At 37.5% G+C, this 14,338-nt stretch overlaps 1 protein-coding gene across 9 annotated transcripts in view; it reads right to left on the reverse strand.

The window, feature by feature from the left end:
• LOC107096795 (dynactin subunit 1-like) overlaps positions 1–14,338 on the reverse strand; it is a 46,679-nt gene that overhangs the window by 13,384 nt on the left and 18,957 nt on the right. For 6 of the 9 annotated variants that reach the window (XM_015393609.1, XM_015393605.1, XM_015393606.1 and 3 more), the window contains 8 exons: positions 11,441–11,458; positions 8,273–8,293; positions 6,081–6,257; positions 2,165–2,362; positions 1,122–1,326; positions 838–916; positions 598–757; positions 414–518 (listed from right to left, as the gene is read on the reverse strand). In XM_015393609.1, the coding sequence (XP_015249095.1) occupies positions 414–518; positions 598–757; positions 838–916; positions 1,122–1,326; positions 2,165–2,362; positions 6,081–6,257; positions 8,273–8,293; positions 11,441–11,458 (963 nt within the window). Of the gene's footprint in view, positions 1–413; positions 519–597; positions 758–837; positions 917–1,121; positions 1,327–2,164; positions 2,363–2,695; positions 2,713–6,080; positions 6,258–8,272; positions 8,294–11,440; positions 11,459–14,338 lie in introns of those variants that run through there. The other 3 variants (XM_015393610.1, XM_015393611.1, XM_015393612.1) reach the window with 3 other exon arrangements.

Below are 14,338 nucleotides of genomic sequence, written 5' to 3' on the forward strand. Positions count from 1 at the left end.
GCGCCTTATGGTCTTGAAAATACGGTATTCTAATAACTTCAATTGTACCTTTTAAAGAGAAATTAGCTAAGACAATGACTGTTTGCCAATGTCCAAGATGGAAAAATCACATGTTCTGATTGTTGTATTTCTGTAGAATAATTCTAGCTGCTCACACGAGCATATTCTTTTAAAGGTCTTAAGTTATTAACATTTGTATATTCATAAACCATTATTTTCTTTAACTTCATCACATTATTTTCTTTAACTTTATTCATCTTTGGGTTCCTTAGGTAGTTTGTTTTATTGTTTTCCTATACTAAAACATAAAGTTTGTTGCACAGAATAGGTGTATATGTTTGGATTTTGCTCCATTCTCTTTCTCTCAGGTTTTTTTCATGAACATCCTGTCTGAGCTGCCGATTTTCTCTCACCAGGTCTGTGACCGTCTCTCTCAGCTCTCGGACTTTCTCCTCCAGATCCAGGTTTCTCTCTGTCAGAGTCTCCACCATCTCCTCCGCCCCCAAAGCTGCATCCACCTGACAGAGAATGCATATTTGCTCCCATGTAGCCGACCAATCACAGAGCATGGTGAGCACATCTGATGATTTCTCTAACCTGTTCCTTCAGCTCATCAATAGTCTTCTCTGCTGCTGTCATCTCTTCCTGCAGTTTTTCCTTCTGCCCCCTCAGAGAATCAAGCTCCATGTTTTTTTTCTCCATCTGCTTCTGCAGCTTTACATGTTCCTGCTTCTCTGATGCAGACAGGTCTCGCATCCTGGCAGGGAGTAAAGATTGTTTTTTTTTTTTACAATTTAAATTCAGAAGGTGTTTTTTTTCCAGTAAAGGGGCACTTACCGGACCAAAGCTTCCTTTAGCCGGCCGTTCTGCTCTTCCAGCTGTTTCACATGATAACTGGAGGCAGCGCCGTCTGAACCTGAGACATACCCAAAACAAATTGGAGTGACTTAAATGGTACATGTGTTTGTATTCAGCCCCCAGTTTCTTTGGTTCACAAAAACCAGTGGTAATAAACCTTTAAATAGTGATGTTGCCTGATATCTGCTTCTTTTACATCACAAGAATTTCTTTTAAGGTGTTTAATCAGGCCTCTTGTGTAAATACGTCCATATGTTCTGTACCTTTTTCTTCAATCTCATGCTTGAGGATCTCCAGGTCCATGGTGAGCTCCTCCACTCTCTCCTTCAGGGAGTCGACCTCCAGCTGCAAGGACTCGGCTCGCTCCTCTGCCATCTCCTTATCCAGAGTCGCCATCTCGATGGCGTCGGCCGTGTCCGACATCTCCTCCATGTACCGCTCCTTTGCCTCCATGGCTTCTTTAGCCTCCTGCAAATGTAGAATAATGAAAAGTGTGAGAACATAACATACATAGATTTTTTGTTTTACAGCCAGCATCTGTTGTCCTTTATTAAGAGCTGAACATTGCAAACCTAATATTCAATCACCAACGTATCTCCTAGCTTACTGACACTTAAGACCAGGGGTCTGCAGCGCCATATAGCCTGAGTCCATCTAATGAAAAAATGATTAGAGCCAAAAATATTATGTGACCTTCAGCTAAAACACAACTTTTCGTTAAATATCTTGTATAGAAAAGCTGTTAGTTTTAAACAACCAGCAGATCTTTAGGTTTTAGTGAAAACATAAAATGCTTAACAAAGAGGAAGCATGGATATTCCTCATTAGGATGCGATTTTAAAAATTTCATTTTATTCCATTATTCTTGTAAGCATTTAAAACCTTTCTAAATGCTAATGATAAAAAACATCTTGTAAAATGAAAGTGGCAAAACATACAATCCAGAAATAAACTTTAAAAATGTATTACTCAAAAAAGGCTTTGATAGTAAACTCAGTTTATTTTTTAAATGTATTCACAAGATTTTATTTTTTTAAACTGTACGTTTAGTTTTTTTCATAATTCTTTTTTTACAGATTTTGTTTTCAAATTTTTTTAAATTAAATTTTTTTTAGAATGATTTTTACGATTTGTGTTAATTTCAAATTGCGTTTTACAAATCACATTCTCTTCACCTTGTCCTTTCCTGTGGATTTCATTGGATTTAATTTCACATTACTATTCAACAGGTGTCCAAAGAGCCACAGGTTGCAGACTCCAGCCTTAGACTAAGATTAGCCTCAAACATTCACTTCCCACTTCCTACCCTTTTTGCCTCCTTGAGCTGCTTCTGCAGCTCTGCCTGCTGCTCCTGCATCTTGGTCTTCCACTCCTGCAGCTGCTCCAGCTGGATCTTGTGCTTCTCCAGCTCCTTTAGTTTGGCTTTGTCCTCTGTTCGTTTCATCTTCAGCGTCTCAAGCTTCTCGTCCAGATCCTTCACCTGAGCACGCAGGGCCTCCTCCTCCTATAGTGGGGGGACATGAAGGGTTACGAACACTAGTAATTCAAAGTGTGATCTTTGGTTTGTAATCTTTCTTTAATTGTGCTGTGTTTGTTATCCTCTGAAAAAAGGCCAAAAATAGCAGATTTCTCTCTAAAGACAAGGGCATGCTCACATGCTTAATTAAAGGTGTGTTTACAGGATACATATTTGCACAGAAGATGCAGAAAAACACACACCAGCGAAGGCCTCACACCCGGAATGAAGCCATCACACCTTTGACAGCTTGTTAAAATGTTAGTGAGAGAAACACAACAGTTCACTGCAGAAACATCACATCACCCCATATCTCTGCACCTTCGTTTCCATAACGACCTCCTCCTGAGGGGTGAGACAGAAATACAGTAACACAGGTTACCTCTAACCTTAAGTTTGGTTTCACTCTGATCTTTATTTATTCACTTTTCTTAATTACAGCTAATTATCCTTTGTCTTAAATATTTTCCAATCGAAATAAAGGAATCAGGGTAGAAATTATGTTTTTAGACTTTAATCATATTACTAAAACTGTGGCATAAAAACGAGGAAGCCTTCTGTTTTAGCCTTTGTGATACGCTTAAACAGTTATCTATAAGCAATTTTGATTTCTTATCACACGTCAATACAAAAAAATTGCAAATGATGGTTTCACAATGACATTGACCAGTACCAATCAAAGTATTACAAATGTATTCTTTTTTTTATCCAAAACAAACCTTATTTCATAAAATAATATAGGAATATTGAGAACAGGTCCTGTTTTACTTTCTCATTACTGAACCAAATTATATTTACTAAAAAAATTATGAAGCAAATATATTTTAATTTTCTTAAATTTAGCTTTGGGATCACATTACATCTCTTTATTATCAGTAATTTCTCAGCCTTTTGGAAGCTGGACACATGTAAGCTGGCTTTATTTAACAAAAAAAAAAACAATATGCTGCATGATTTACTCTTCAATCCCAAAGAGTTTTATTCGGATGAATATGTTTAGTCAAACGTCAGTAACCTTTCTAAAAAAAAAAGCATGGCAAAATGTCCTTATTAAGTGCATCAAAGACCACTACAGGAGAAAAAAAAAATCCAACAGGAAAAAACATTCTAATTCCTAGCTTGTCAAATATTGAGTGTTTAATCCTGATGCAAAAGGAGGTACCCCTCACGTCTTATATTGACGCTCAGGGTAAAAGACAGATTATGAACATTATATCACATGACCTGCGACAAAGTTGTTGTTGAAAGCTTCAGACTTGTATGGCGACATGAATACTAATATAAATAAAGGACATGGGTTACTGCTAGTTTGTTACTTTGTATTTCATAGAAATGTTTACTAAGTTCCTGCCACAACCTGTCATGCACCCAATGCATCACAAAATGATGAGGGCGGAAACCCCGCCATGTCAGTATCTGAGGCACCGGTGGCTAGACAAAGAGTCAATATTTGATCAGTACGGAGTGAAAACGCATTGGACGTATTATATATGGCATATAATGGTATCGGTCTTGGTAGAACAGGCTTCCCAGTTAAACATGGAAACTCTCACCATTTTGCAACAGCCCTGATATTCAACATGCTCACAGCTGGATGCTCTGAGTGCTATTTTCTTTTTTTCTGATCAGACATGTTTGTCTGATCTGTGCAGAAAGGAAAGGTTATCCCTGATTCACAAACTAAAAACGTTATGCTTTTTTCCTTTTTGGGGGCAGCCAGAACTCTTCTGAACCTGTGGAGCCTCTCTAATTGGGAGCGTTTAATACATTAATAAATAATTGTGTACATTTTTGTATTTAGATAACACAAAATTAGAATTAGACTGTTCAATCAGCAAATAAACAACCCCACAGCATAATTCTGCCACCATTTTGTTTCCCTGTGGAGTAAAGAATATTTAAGTGAGGCTTCAGTAAAGGAAGAAGGCTCCAAACTCCCTGATCCAGATGTATGGAGAGCATCACGGCACATGTAAAACACAATCAGTACTTGCTGGATATTCCTGCAGTCTTCTCTGTGATTGATTTTAACCTTGCAACAAAAATGTAACCATGAGAGATGAGCTGTGTTTAAGTTTGATCAGATTCACTATAAATTATGTTAATCATGTTCCAAAAACCCTTAATGTTAAAAATGAATAAAGAAAGTGCATAAAAACAAGATAGAGATAATTTTTCAGCTTATTTATACAAGCTATAAGTCACAATAAAGGTGTAAAAAATGAACATGCTTTTGCTCAGTTTGTAGTAAATAAAGCCCCTTGTTTATTTTGGCAATAACAACAGCGTCCAGGAGGTAAACAAGGAAGTCACTGGCTAAGCAACCTAGCACATCCCAGCAAAGTTATGAAAATAAAAAAGAAAAGTTAAAGATTCACAGTGAGAAAAAATGCAAAAAAACTATTTTGACTCTAAGAGGGATAAATAAACTCAAATAGCGATGAGAATAAAGTATAAACAGTGCTCATTGAAACCAAAGCTGAAGCTATAGCTTTCTTGGCTCTGTTTCTTGAAGCAGGTTTACCGAACACTCAATCAGTATGGCAAGCTGTTCTGATATGTACTATTGTACTAACATGTATTCCTAATATCTAAAAAGAAATTTTTTTCCCTGTCAAAATGACCATGTCAAACAAAAAGACATTCTCCACATCTAGAATAAACATTCTCGATGTCTATAAATTAATTTCATATCTCCATATTCCTAATATTACTGGTCAGCATTCATATTATTTTAACTACGCACGCAGCTACAGCTCACACTGTAAACATGGTTACTTTGGTCTGTCAATTTTACAAAAAGAACTCCATTTCACTCGCACCCCATCATGCTTTTGTGTTTTCATCTGAGAGGAAGAAGAGGAATCCTTGTTTCCACATGCCCACTGACTGATATGTCCATGACGGTCAAACATCAAATATGTTTGATTTTCCCCTGACCTCACGATTCCTGATCGGGAGGTGGTCATGAGAGGCTGATCGCCCCTTGTTAACGCTGTACACTGCACAACGCACGATCAGTCTGAAAGTCTCGCACAACAGGAAAGTCATCCAGAAAAGGTAAAAAAATCGTGCAGTGTATGCCTGGCTTTAGGTTAAATACTATCAGGAATCAGGACAGACATTTGCTGTATATACCCTAATTTTATCTGAATGGTTTTTGGTCTTTTTTGTACATTATAGGCATATTTTGTTACTATGATTCTTAAAAAAAGAACCATGTGTGAAAATCATGGCACTAGCATAAACCGTATGTGCAATAAATGGGCATCACTGATACTGAAGAGTTATCCAGGATTAAAAACTAGTATTTAGAGGTATTTAATCATCTAATTTAACAAATACATATTCGGATACACAACCTTCCCACACAATGTGTTTCTCCTTGTAATGGGAAGAAATTTTATTTATATTCTTTATTATTTTAGATTGAACAAAAATCGTTTTTTTATACATTGATTCGTTCATGTGTTTCAGCATGGTGCTGGTAAAGTAGTTAGAGTGTCGAGCTTGTGTCTGATTGAGTCATTCTGCAGGATGACAACAATAAAAATATGTGATTGAACTCATTTTTCTTTCTCTGTCAAGAATTTCTACATTGTAATAATCTAGAAGGATAAGTCAGGAATCTTTTTATTGCATTATCATGATCTATATGTACTCAAACAAGAACCTCAGCTGTGTGTTGGGATGCTTTGACGCTGACCTTGCTGGGAACGGGAGGCGGCGGGTTCCCTGGTGAGTGGAGGGTAGGGATGACCGGAGCTGCCAGAGGCGTCTGAGCTGGCGTGCTGGGCTCGCTGCTGCTCATCTCGCCAGCGGACGCCGATGCTGAGCCGGATGCGGCCCCCTTCCCACCGCCACCTGCAGGCCGGCTGGGTTGCTGGGAAAAAAAGAGATCAGATGTGATTAATAAAATATTATTGAATATGAAAAAACTTGGTTATATCTCAATGAATCTGCCACAAATGTGTTTAGTGTTTAATGCTGTGATATGTTGGTCTGATAGAGCTGGCTGCATCTAGCATCCTGGTTAAGATATCTCTAAGAAAACCTGCTCTGTTTTCATATGTTTTCAATAAGCGATAAATCTTATGATTTCTGTTGCTTTTGAAAGGAAACTTTAATCCATCCTAAATACCAAAATATGATCAGAACAAGAAAATAAATGCCCTAAACGGTCAAATCTAAACATATTACCAAACATGGTCCATCCACAGTCTCAAACACATCAAGAGTTGGTAGCAGCAACCTGATTTCTAACCTGAAAAGCTGAGTTGTACTCAACGTCTGCATGTTTTTTTCGACCAGTTAACACATGCTAACACTAGTAGGTTGCTAATGGATGCAAAGTTAGCCATTTTCATTATCAGCCAGATGTTAAAATTAAGTCAGGAGGAGCAGAGAGATGTAATAAGCTATCTTTAAAGGAAACCGTTGTATCTATGACATGTCTGATATTCAGACTGAGAAAAAAATGAGAGAGAGAAACACTTTCAACAGATAACAGGAAGGCTAGAAGAGTACAGCAAAGTTTATGCTTTTTCCGTTTTTGATCTTGTCTATGTATGGAGTGAATCTTGTTTTATTATTGTTGTAAGCAAAAAACATGCTTTGTACAATGAAATTGAAAAAAAATAAAAAACATATTTTATGAACTGAAATGTAATGAAAATGCAATCCTGAAATCGAAATAAGAAAAATGTTCTAATAAAGGAAAAGGTTTTGATAGTAACTTTGCTGTTTTCTATTTTTTAATTTTTTTTTCATCAAATGTTACTTTGGTAAAGTGTAATTTTTATATTTCTTTCTAAATGGATATTACTTATACAGAGTTAATATCCTAACATTTTCTGTAAATGTTCTCCCTTCAAGTTGAGTTTCATGAATTGCTTTCATTAAAATTGCATTTTGAACATAACATCCTCTTCAATTCTGGGAGCGGGCTTTTTATCCAGAGTGAGAAATGAAGACACATTCCTATTGGTCTCCATGGATATTAGCAACAATATTTTTTTGGTTAATGTGCACACTAAGAACATTTGTATTGTGCTTGAAGTAAAGCAAATGTGATCTGTAAAATACAATTTGAAAAGAATGCTATTTGTAAAACTCAAACTGAAAAACAGATATAACAAAATGAAAATGTATCATCTGGTAAAAACACTCAAAATGAAACACAAGACAAAAATTGAAATAAAACCAGAGAAAACAGCAAAGTTTCTCTCAAAACAACTGTCCAAGTTTCATTCCTGGGTTGCATTTTTCATTTTTTCAAATTTCTAATCAAAAATAAAGTTTTTTGCTTGCAACAATGTTGGAATTAAATTCACTCAAAAAATATGTTGGCAGCCTAATGAATAACAAAACAAAGGCATTATGATTGTTATGATTTCCTAGGGAAATAGATAAAACCCCATTTTTGTAAACTAACAAGTTTACAGGTAACTAACAAACTAACATAGTCACAAATACTCTGAACTAATTTCAGTTTAAAATGTGAATGTGCTGCTATTTAACAAAAGGTACTGGCAGGACAGCATATAGAAAATTTAGATCAGATTTGTCCACTAAATTGTAATTAGTGCTTCTCTATCGCTGCTTGGAGGCCCTTTGTCTACCCTTTAAATGTATGACTCAGCTAAAGATCTATGTTAATCTGCGTCTAAAAAATGGTCGAATTCTGATTTAAAAAACTGTGATTTGCTCTGTAAATTACACCATATTATGTATGTGTGTTTAGAGGGAAATGTAGGAAATGTGAATATAAAAATAAAATACATTTATCAAAATGCCTTAGAAATAATTTCCGCATGAGGTAAAACCAACAAGCAACCACACAAATGAAGTTGACTGAAAAGGTGCTGAAGCCCTGATGGTGCTGAAGTCTGAGCTCACCTTGGGCCTTCTGGCCGTGGTCTGAGGAGCAGAGGGAGGAGGAAATAAAGAGGAAGAGAGAAAAGGTGGAAGGGCAGAGGGAGAAGGAGGAGGAAAAGGGAGGAAACAAACAACCAGGGTTAGAGATTATATGCAAAATTCATTATAACTGGAAAACAACAGAAAGAAAGGATAAAATGGAAGGTGATAGAAACAAAACTGATCTATCCGATTCTCTGGCATTAAGAGCTCCTCCCACCCCTCTTAACTACTGTCTCTCTAACTCAACGCTATCTCAACTCTTCCACCAACACTACCAAAATCCTCGGAACTAACAACACACTGTGACTGGCACTGCCTCTTCCACATCAATGCCCACTTTGTGTCTCCATCTATCTCGTCTGAGCCAGGATCTATTGTGCTGCGAGCACAATTCAAACACGCAGAGATAATAGCCTGTTATCCTGATACATCACTTGTCGAGTCGGAGATGCAGCACACATCAGGCCAAAGAAGAAGGCAGAGAAATCCACAGGGTTTCAAGTTTCAACAGAAGACACTTGCTCCGAGCCAATCTGAGAAAATAAATCTTTACTTACATGACAACCTGTTATTATAAGGCCATACATTTTCTTTACTTTCAACCTCTAACCCACCACCTTTTGGTTTTTTTATATGTGCTCTCTGGCTGTGATCGTTGTTCTTGTTGTTGGACTAGGGGACTAGAACTCTGCCTAAGAGGAGGAAAGCTGCTGCACCCAAGTCTGATAAAATCTGCCTGAACTGAGCCACCAGGTTATAAAACAGATAAAGCACCTAAGTGAGCGATGATTTCCCCTGCTGAATGAAGCGCAGAGGATCCTGCTGGTGTTTCCGTTTTTTATTACATGTCAGAAAGACAGACTGAGCCGGTCGAAAGGATTTCCAGGAAGGGTAAATAGGTAAAATATTCTACACAGTAAAAAGCATCTAAAAAACTACAACTTAACTGGGCTGTTTTTTTATTTGTTCTGTATTCTTTCCTCGATTTACCCAAAATAATGTGATGGTGTGGCTATCAATAGGGTCAGTTTGATCTAAATAAGATCTAACAATTAATATTTTTAAATTAAAGCTTCCATATTTTATTTTTTTTTCTCTTTATTTCTAAAAATATTTGATTTAACATTGTCATAATAATCATTAACTATTAATACACATTTCTGACTGATCAAAAACAAACAAATCATAATATTAGAAAATATACAGAAAAATCAACTTATTTCTTCCGTCTTATAATGAAGTTTTGAAAAAAGGTATTACTAACAGATTTTTGTCCTTTCATTAAACAAATCTTAATTTTAAAGAAAGATGAAAGAAAAATTGAAAATATAAAAAACAGACTTGTGATTTAATAAGCAAATAACAGTCAAACCATTGAGGTTTTAATAGTAGAAATCATTTCCCCTAAAATTAATAAGAACTTCAATCAAGAGTTTACCAGCAATGAGTGTTAAAGCGCTGCAGAGGAATGTTAGCCCACTTTGTTTTGCATAATTGTTGTGATTCCGCCATATCAGAAGTCGTCAGAAAAAGCTTGATATGATGACATTCTCTACCAGAAATCTGTTTAGATTAATTTCAGTAGCCACACCAAAAGCTGCAAAGCAATGGCCTACGTGTTTGACAGCCCTGTGATGCTATATTTTGAAGCACTGTGTACGTTTCACACCAGATCTAATTAAAGTCAACGTTTACTCATCAGTCCACAGAACATATTCCCTTTAGGCACTCTTCCCTAAAACTGGTTTTAGCATGAATGTCCTTCCAACGGTGCAAGTGCTCGCTTTCTAATTCCAACAAAGTTAAAAAACAAATGTTTCTAATTGTTTTTTTATGACAGCTCTAGGACCTTTAGATCAGACGACATGTTATGGGAATAATTTTGGCAGGCTGACGTCATCTTATAAAGTTCCACAGCTGTGTTATGTAGAGGTGCACTGAAGACAGGTTTCTAGACGGTCAGATTACTGGTTGTTTAAAATCCTGAAATATCGATTCTGATTTGGACTGATACGTTTTTTTTTGTTTTGTTTTTTTATAATTTACTGTCAATCACAAGACATCTTAAATATTTAAATGTGTTCTTACTGAAAAATATTGAACAGTACCCCAGAAACACAAAGAACTGCTCTCAAACATAAATGCAAAGTTCAGAATATTAAGAGTAGGTGACTTTCAGACCTTTGCAGAAGTAGAAAAGTTCAGCAGTTCTTTCAAAACCAGGGAAATCAAGGCCAATCAATCGGACGGCAGTTTGATCAGTTCTCATCTGTTCTTACTCTACATTGGGCTTTAAGAGATGCTTTTATAGATTTTCTAATCCTACTTCATGTTATCAGAAGGGTACTCTTTAAAGTATTATTTTTTAGATTCATCATGTGTTGCAGGAGTGTTGCTAATCAAGGTTAATTCCTGATTTAAGAAGAGCCCTCTAGGTTGGTTTGTATCGCTTTTTTTTACTAAATAAAATTATTTAAATACTAGTGTTTTTTTCATCTTTGTAAAAGTAAAATTTGTTTCGTAATCAAAAACATTTAAGGGTTACCAAAAAGCGCAAACAAACATTTGCAAATACTTCTTTACAGTACTGTAAACCAGGATTAATGGCTCCAAACATCTCTCCTGTTTAAAGGGCATATGCACAAACAGACATGCATAAGTTCCTGGACTTTTCTGTCCCGTGCAAACCAGCCTCTTGCCTCTGCTTAGCTTAAGGCATCATTATCGCTTCATCCTTCTCTATTGGATTACAGAAGGATCATTCAGATGAACTGAGGCTTAGTAATGTAAACAGCTATAGCCGATGATTAAGTAGAGCTGAGTGACTATCTAAAGCCATCACTATTTGGACACAAACTAATCAGAAAAATCAGGCTGATTGCAATGCAAAAAATTAAATAAAAATAAATAAATTAACTATAAGTTTTCATTTTAGGCAACAGAATATTACAAAGCTGCAGACACATGCTTAAACACAAAGTCATTCTGCTCCCAAAAGTAATAAAATAATATATCACGCAATAAGAACACAACAGGAAGACTTTCCACTGAAGAAAACTTCTAAGCACGCCCTTCATAAGACAAATGGATGATGATGACAACAACAACATCCCAACAGATAAAGAAGATTATAGGAAGTTTCTGTACCTTCCGGGTTGTAGGGGTCTGTCTCATCATTTTTGAAGGAGGAGAAAACACACACAGACAAGAGACAGTCACCAAGTCACACACACAGGAAGGAGATAAAACAGGTAAAGATCCACAGAGAAAGAGTTCAGGGCAGGCAGGCTGGAGCCGAACAATCAGACAGGCAGCGGTTCAGGCTAGAGAAGCTGCAGTGGTGCAAACGGCATGACGATGTATTCCCAGGCTCCCCCACCCTCCCTCCCTCTGCCGATCCCTTCCTCCTACTGGCGTCCTCCTTTATGTCCTCTTTCTCGGTTTCTCTCATAATCCGTTTGCCGGAGCTTTCAGTCGATGCCTTCCCTCTGCTTTCAGCTCTGATCTGGGGCTCTGAGAACCTGCAGACATGAGCTTTGGACCTGCCACTGTTGCCTGCTATACAAGAGATGCCCCTGCTCCCTTAACCTGCCCCGTCTCCTCTTCCTCCCCTTTTCCCTTATTGTGATTTGTCAGCCCCGGCTGATGCCGCGCTCCTGCATTACATCACTGTGTGTGCCCTCCCTGCCTCCTCGTTGCTCACCCACTCATCACCACCTCGACTAGAGACACACAGACAGAGAGGGCGGGAGGAATGGGTGAGGCAGCAACTGGGGACAGACAGGGGAGGTAACAGAGGCTGAGACAGAGGAGGGCGGCGCTGTAAATGGAAGCGTCAGGGAAAAATGAGCAGCAATGCTGCCTGACGTCTCCTAGCAACATGATAGGCCCTCCAATGGGATTATCATAATAAGGTTCACAGCAACCAGGGAGTGTGTTGGGGGGGTCTACCTGTATTGCTTGAAGAAATATTCATTAAAAAAGGGACTCCAGATTATTATCCACAAGTTATCTTCTATTTCCGATCCTAAATTCTATGAATTTAAACAGTTCTGGTTGTCAACCTGTTGCTGGTAACAGAGTCTCCTACTTCCACTCCACTAAAGGCCTTCACTTTCCCCCGGTGCTTGAAAGTGAGCTCAATCTCTATGTTCCCATCTGCCTCTCTGTGCCGACAGGATTTGTCCTCTAACCTTTAAAAGCGAAAACCTTCCATAGATGCAGCTCAGTGACATTTAGCTTGTTACAAGCAGTTGGGTTCCATAAATGTCATCAGTCTAGATTTGATAAGAAATGATAAAAAAAAAAAGAAAAAACTTTCAAAAGGCTTTATTTTGAAATGAGGATTAATGTCATCAAAGTAAAATTTTCTTGGTAAAAGTATTTACACCCCCCGAATGTTACCCTAGTCTGCCACAACTGTATTAACATATTAAATCATGATTTTATGACAACAAACATAAAATACAGTTTTTGTATGTTTTTTTACTAAACCAATAAATGTGTGTAGTTGTATTCAGGCAGAGACAAAAGTCTTTAAATTCCATAATACAAATGTTTAGATAGAGACTTGGTAAATATGCTGAAAATATATATAGTAGGATTTTAGTTTTAACTGCTTATACTAATATTTGGCCAAGTCCATGTGCCTGACTGTCCTTAATGGCAACACTAGATGTACGGTGAATTATTCTGGCATCATGGTACATTACACTATAGTATTGAATTTTAGGGAGTATTAAGCAAAATTATACCATTAGGTGGGGCTTTTGAGGAATGTCTGTAGATCGATCAGAACAACATGGCGCCTCTCTCTACCTCCACTCCAACTACTAATCCAACCTGCCATGTCCAGTGAAGATGGACATGGCAGGGTTCTTCTGAACCTCTATGCTTCCTCAAGTCGGCACCAACGCTCAAAAGCTTGACTGATGTTCACCCTTTGCTTTTTTTTTTTGCTTGAATCAAATTAATGTAACACAGAGAAAAAGCCATTTCTCAGCGCTGTCATGAAGCTACTAGGATCTGGAAATGCCATCTTTATTTCTAGAGGTGGTGGCATCATTTTTGAAACAATCATTAATATAGTTTATTTCTTTCGGTAAAAAAATATTTTCTGCAACACTAGATGTATTTCCTCATGCGTCACCCACATGGCTTGTGACAAACAGAATTTCTAAACTTTCTCTGCACAACCTTTCTTCTCCACCCTGTTCATCACTGTTCCATCAACAAATTTTTTTCCACCTGAGCTCAAAACACTGCATCTCCTCTAGAGTGTAACCCCCAGCTCACCCCTTGCTCACACTGGCTCCGGTGCGGTTACCGAGCCGACGGAGACCGCAACTCTGATCAATGCTTTCTTCTAGGGCCTCTGTTACATTTCTTGGCTAGTTTCAATACTTTCTGGGCCCTTTTTTTGCATTTATTTTTAATCAGTATTAATCTATCCATAAAAACCCTCAGTTATTGAGCTTTTTAACATTTATTGAGTTCTGCTGTAATAGTGTGACAAAATGGGGAAAAATACACAGTCCTACTTTTATTGCAGAATGTACAGTGGGTGTGACTTCATTAGTTTACAGGTATTCCCAATAGGTCTAATTGGTGATCTGAATCCTTACAGCCAGAAGCTATTTGAGTAACTCTTGTGATATCTCCCTAAGCTCCTCTAATCTCCTTCTCCCGAAGCCCAGCAGATAGTTAAAGAACAATAAGAGGATTATTTCAGGCCTGATACTCTGATTAGCTGCAAGCTTTCAACTCAAAACACTCAAATCAGGAACAGAAATATGATGAGAGGATTTGTTAAAAAAAAAAAGAACAAAACTGTTTATATGTATCATAACAGAGTAGTTGAGGAAAATCATTTGGCTTTAAATATTAACGTCTTTCTCTGTAAGCCACTAGGTTGCTCTCCACTGTGTAATTGAAGGGATGCTCCCAGAGTGATGTTAGCAGCAGGAAAGAGAGGAGCAACCAGATGAGATGCAGATCTATCGGATTTCAGCTTTCCAAGCAAAGAAAAGCTTTAGTCCCCGAGGG

This window comes from Cyprinodon variegatus, unplaced genomic scaffold, assembly GCF_000732505.1.
Source record: "Cyprinodon variegatus isolate N-32 unplaced genomic scaffold, C_variegatus-1.0 Scaffold650, whole genome shotgun sequence".
NCBI lineage: Eukaryota > Metazoa > Chordata > Actinopteri > Cyprinodontiformes > Cyprinodontidae > Cyprinodon > Cyprinodon variegatus.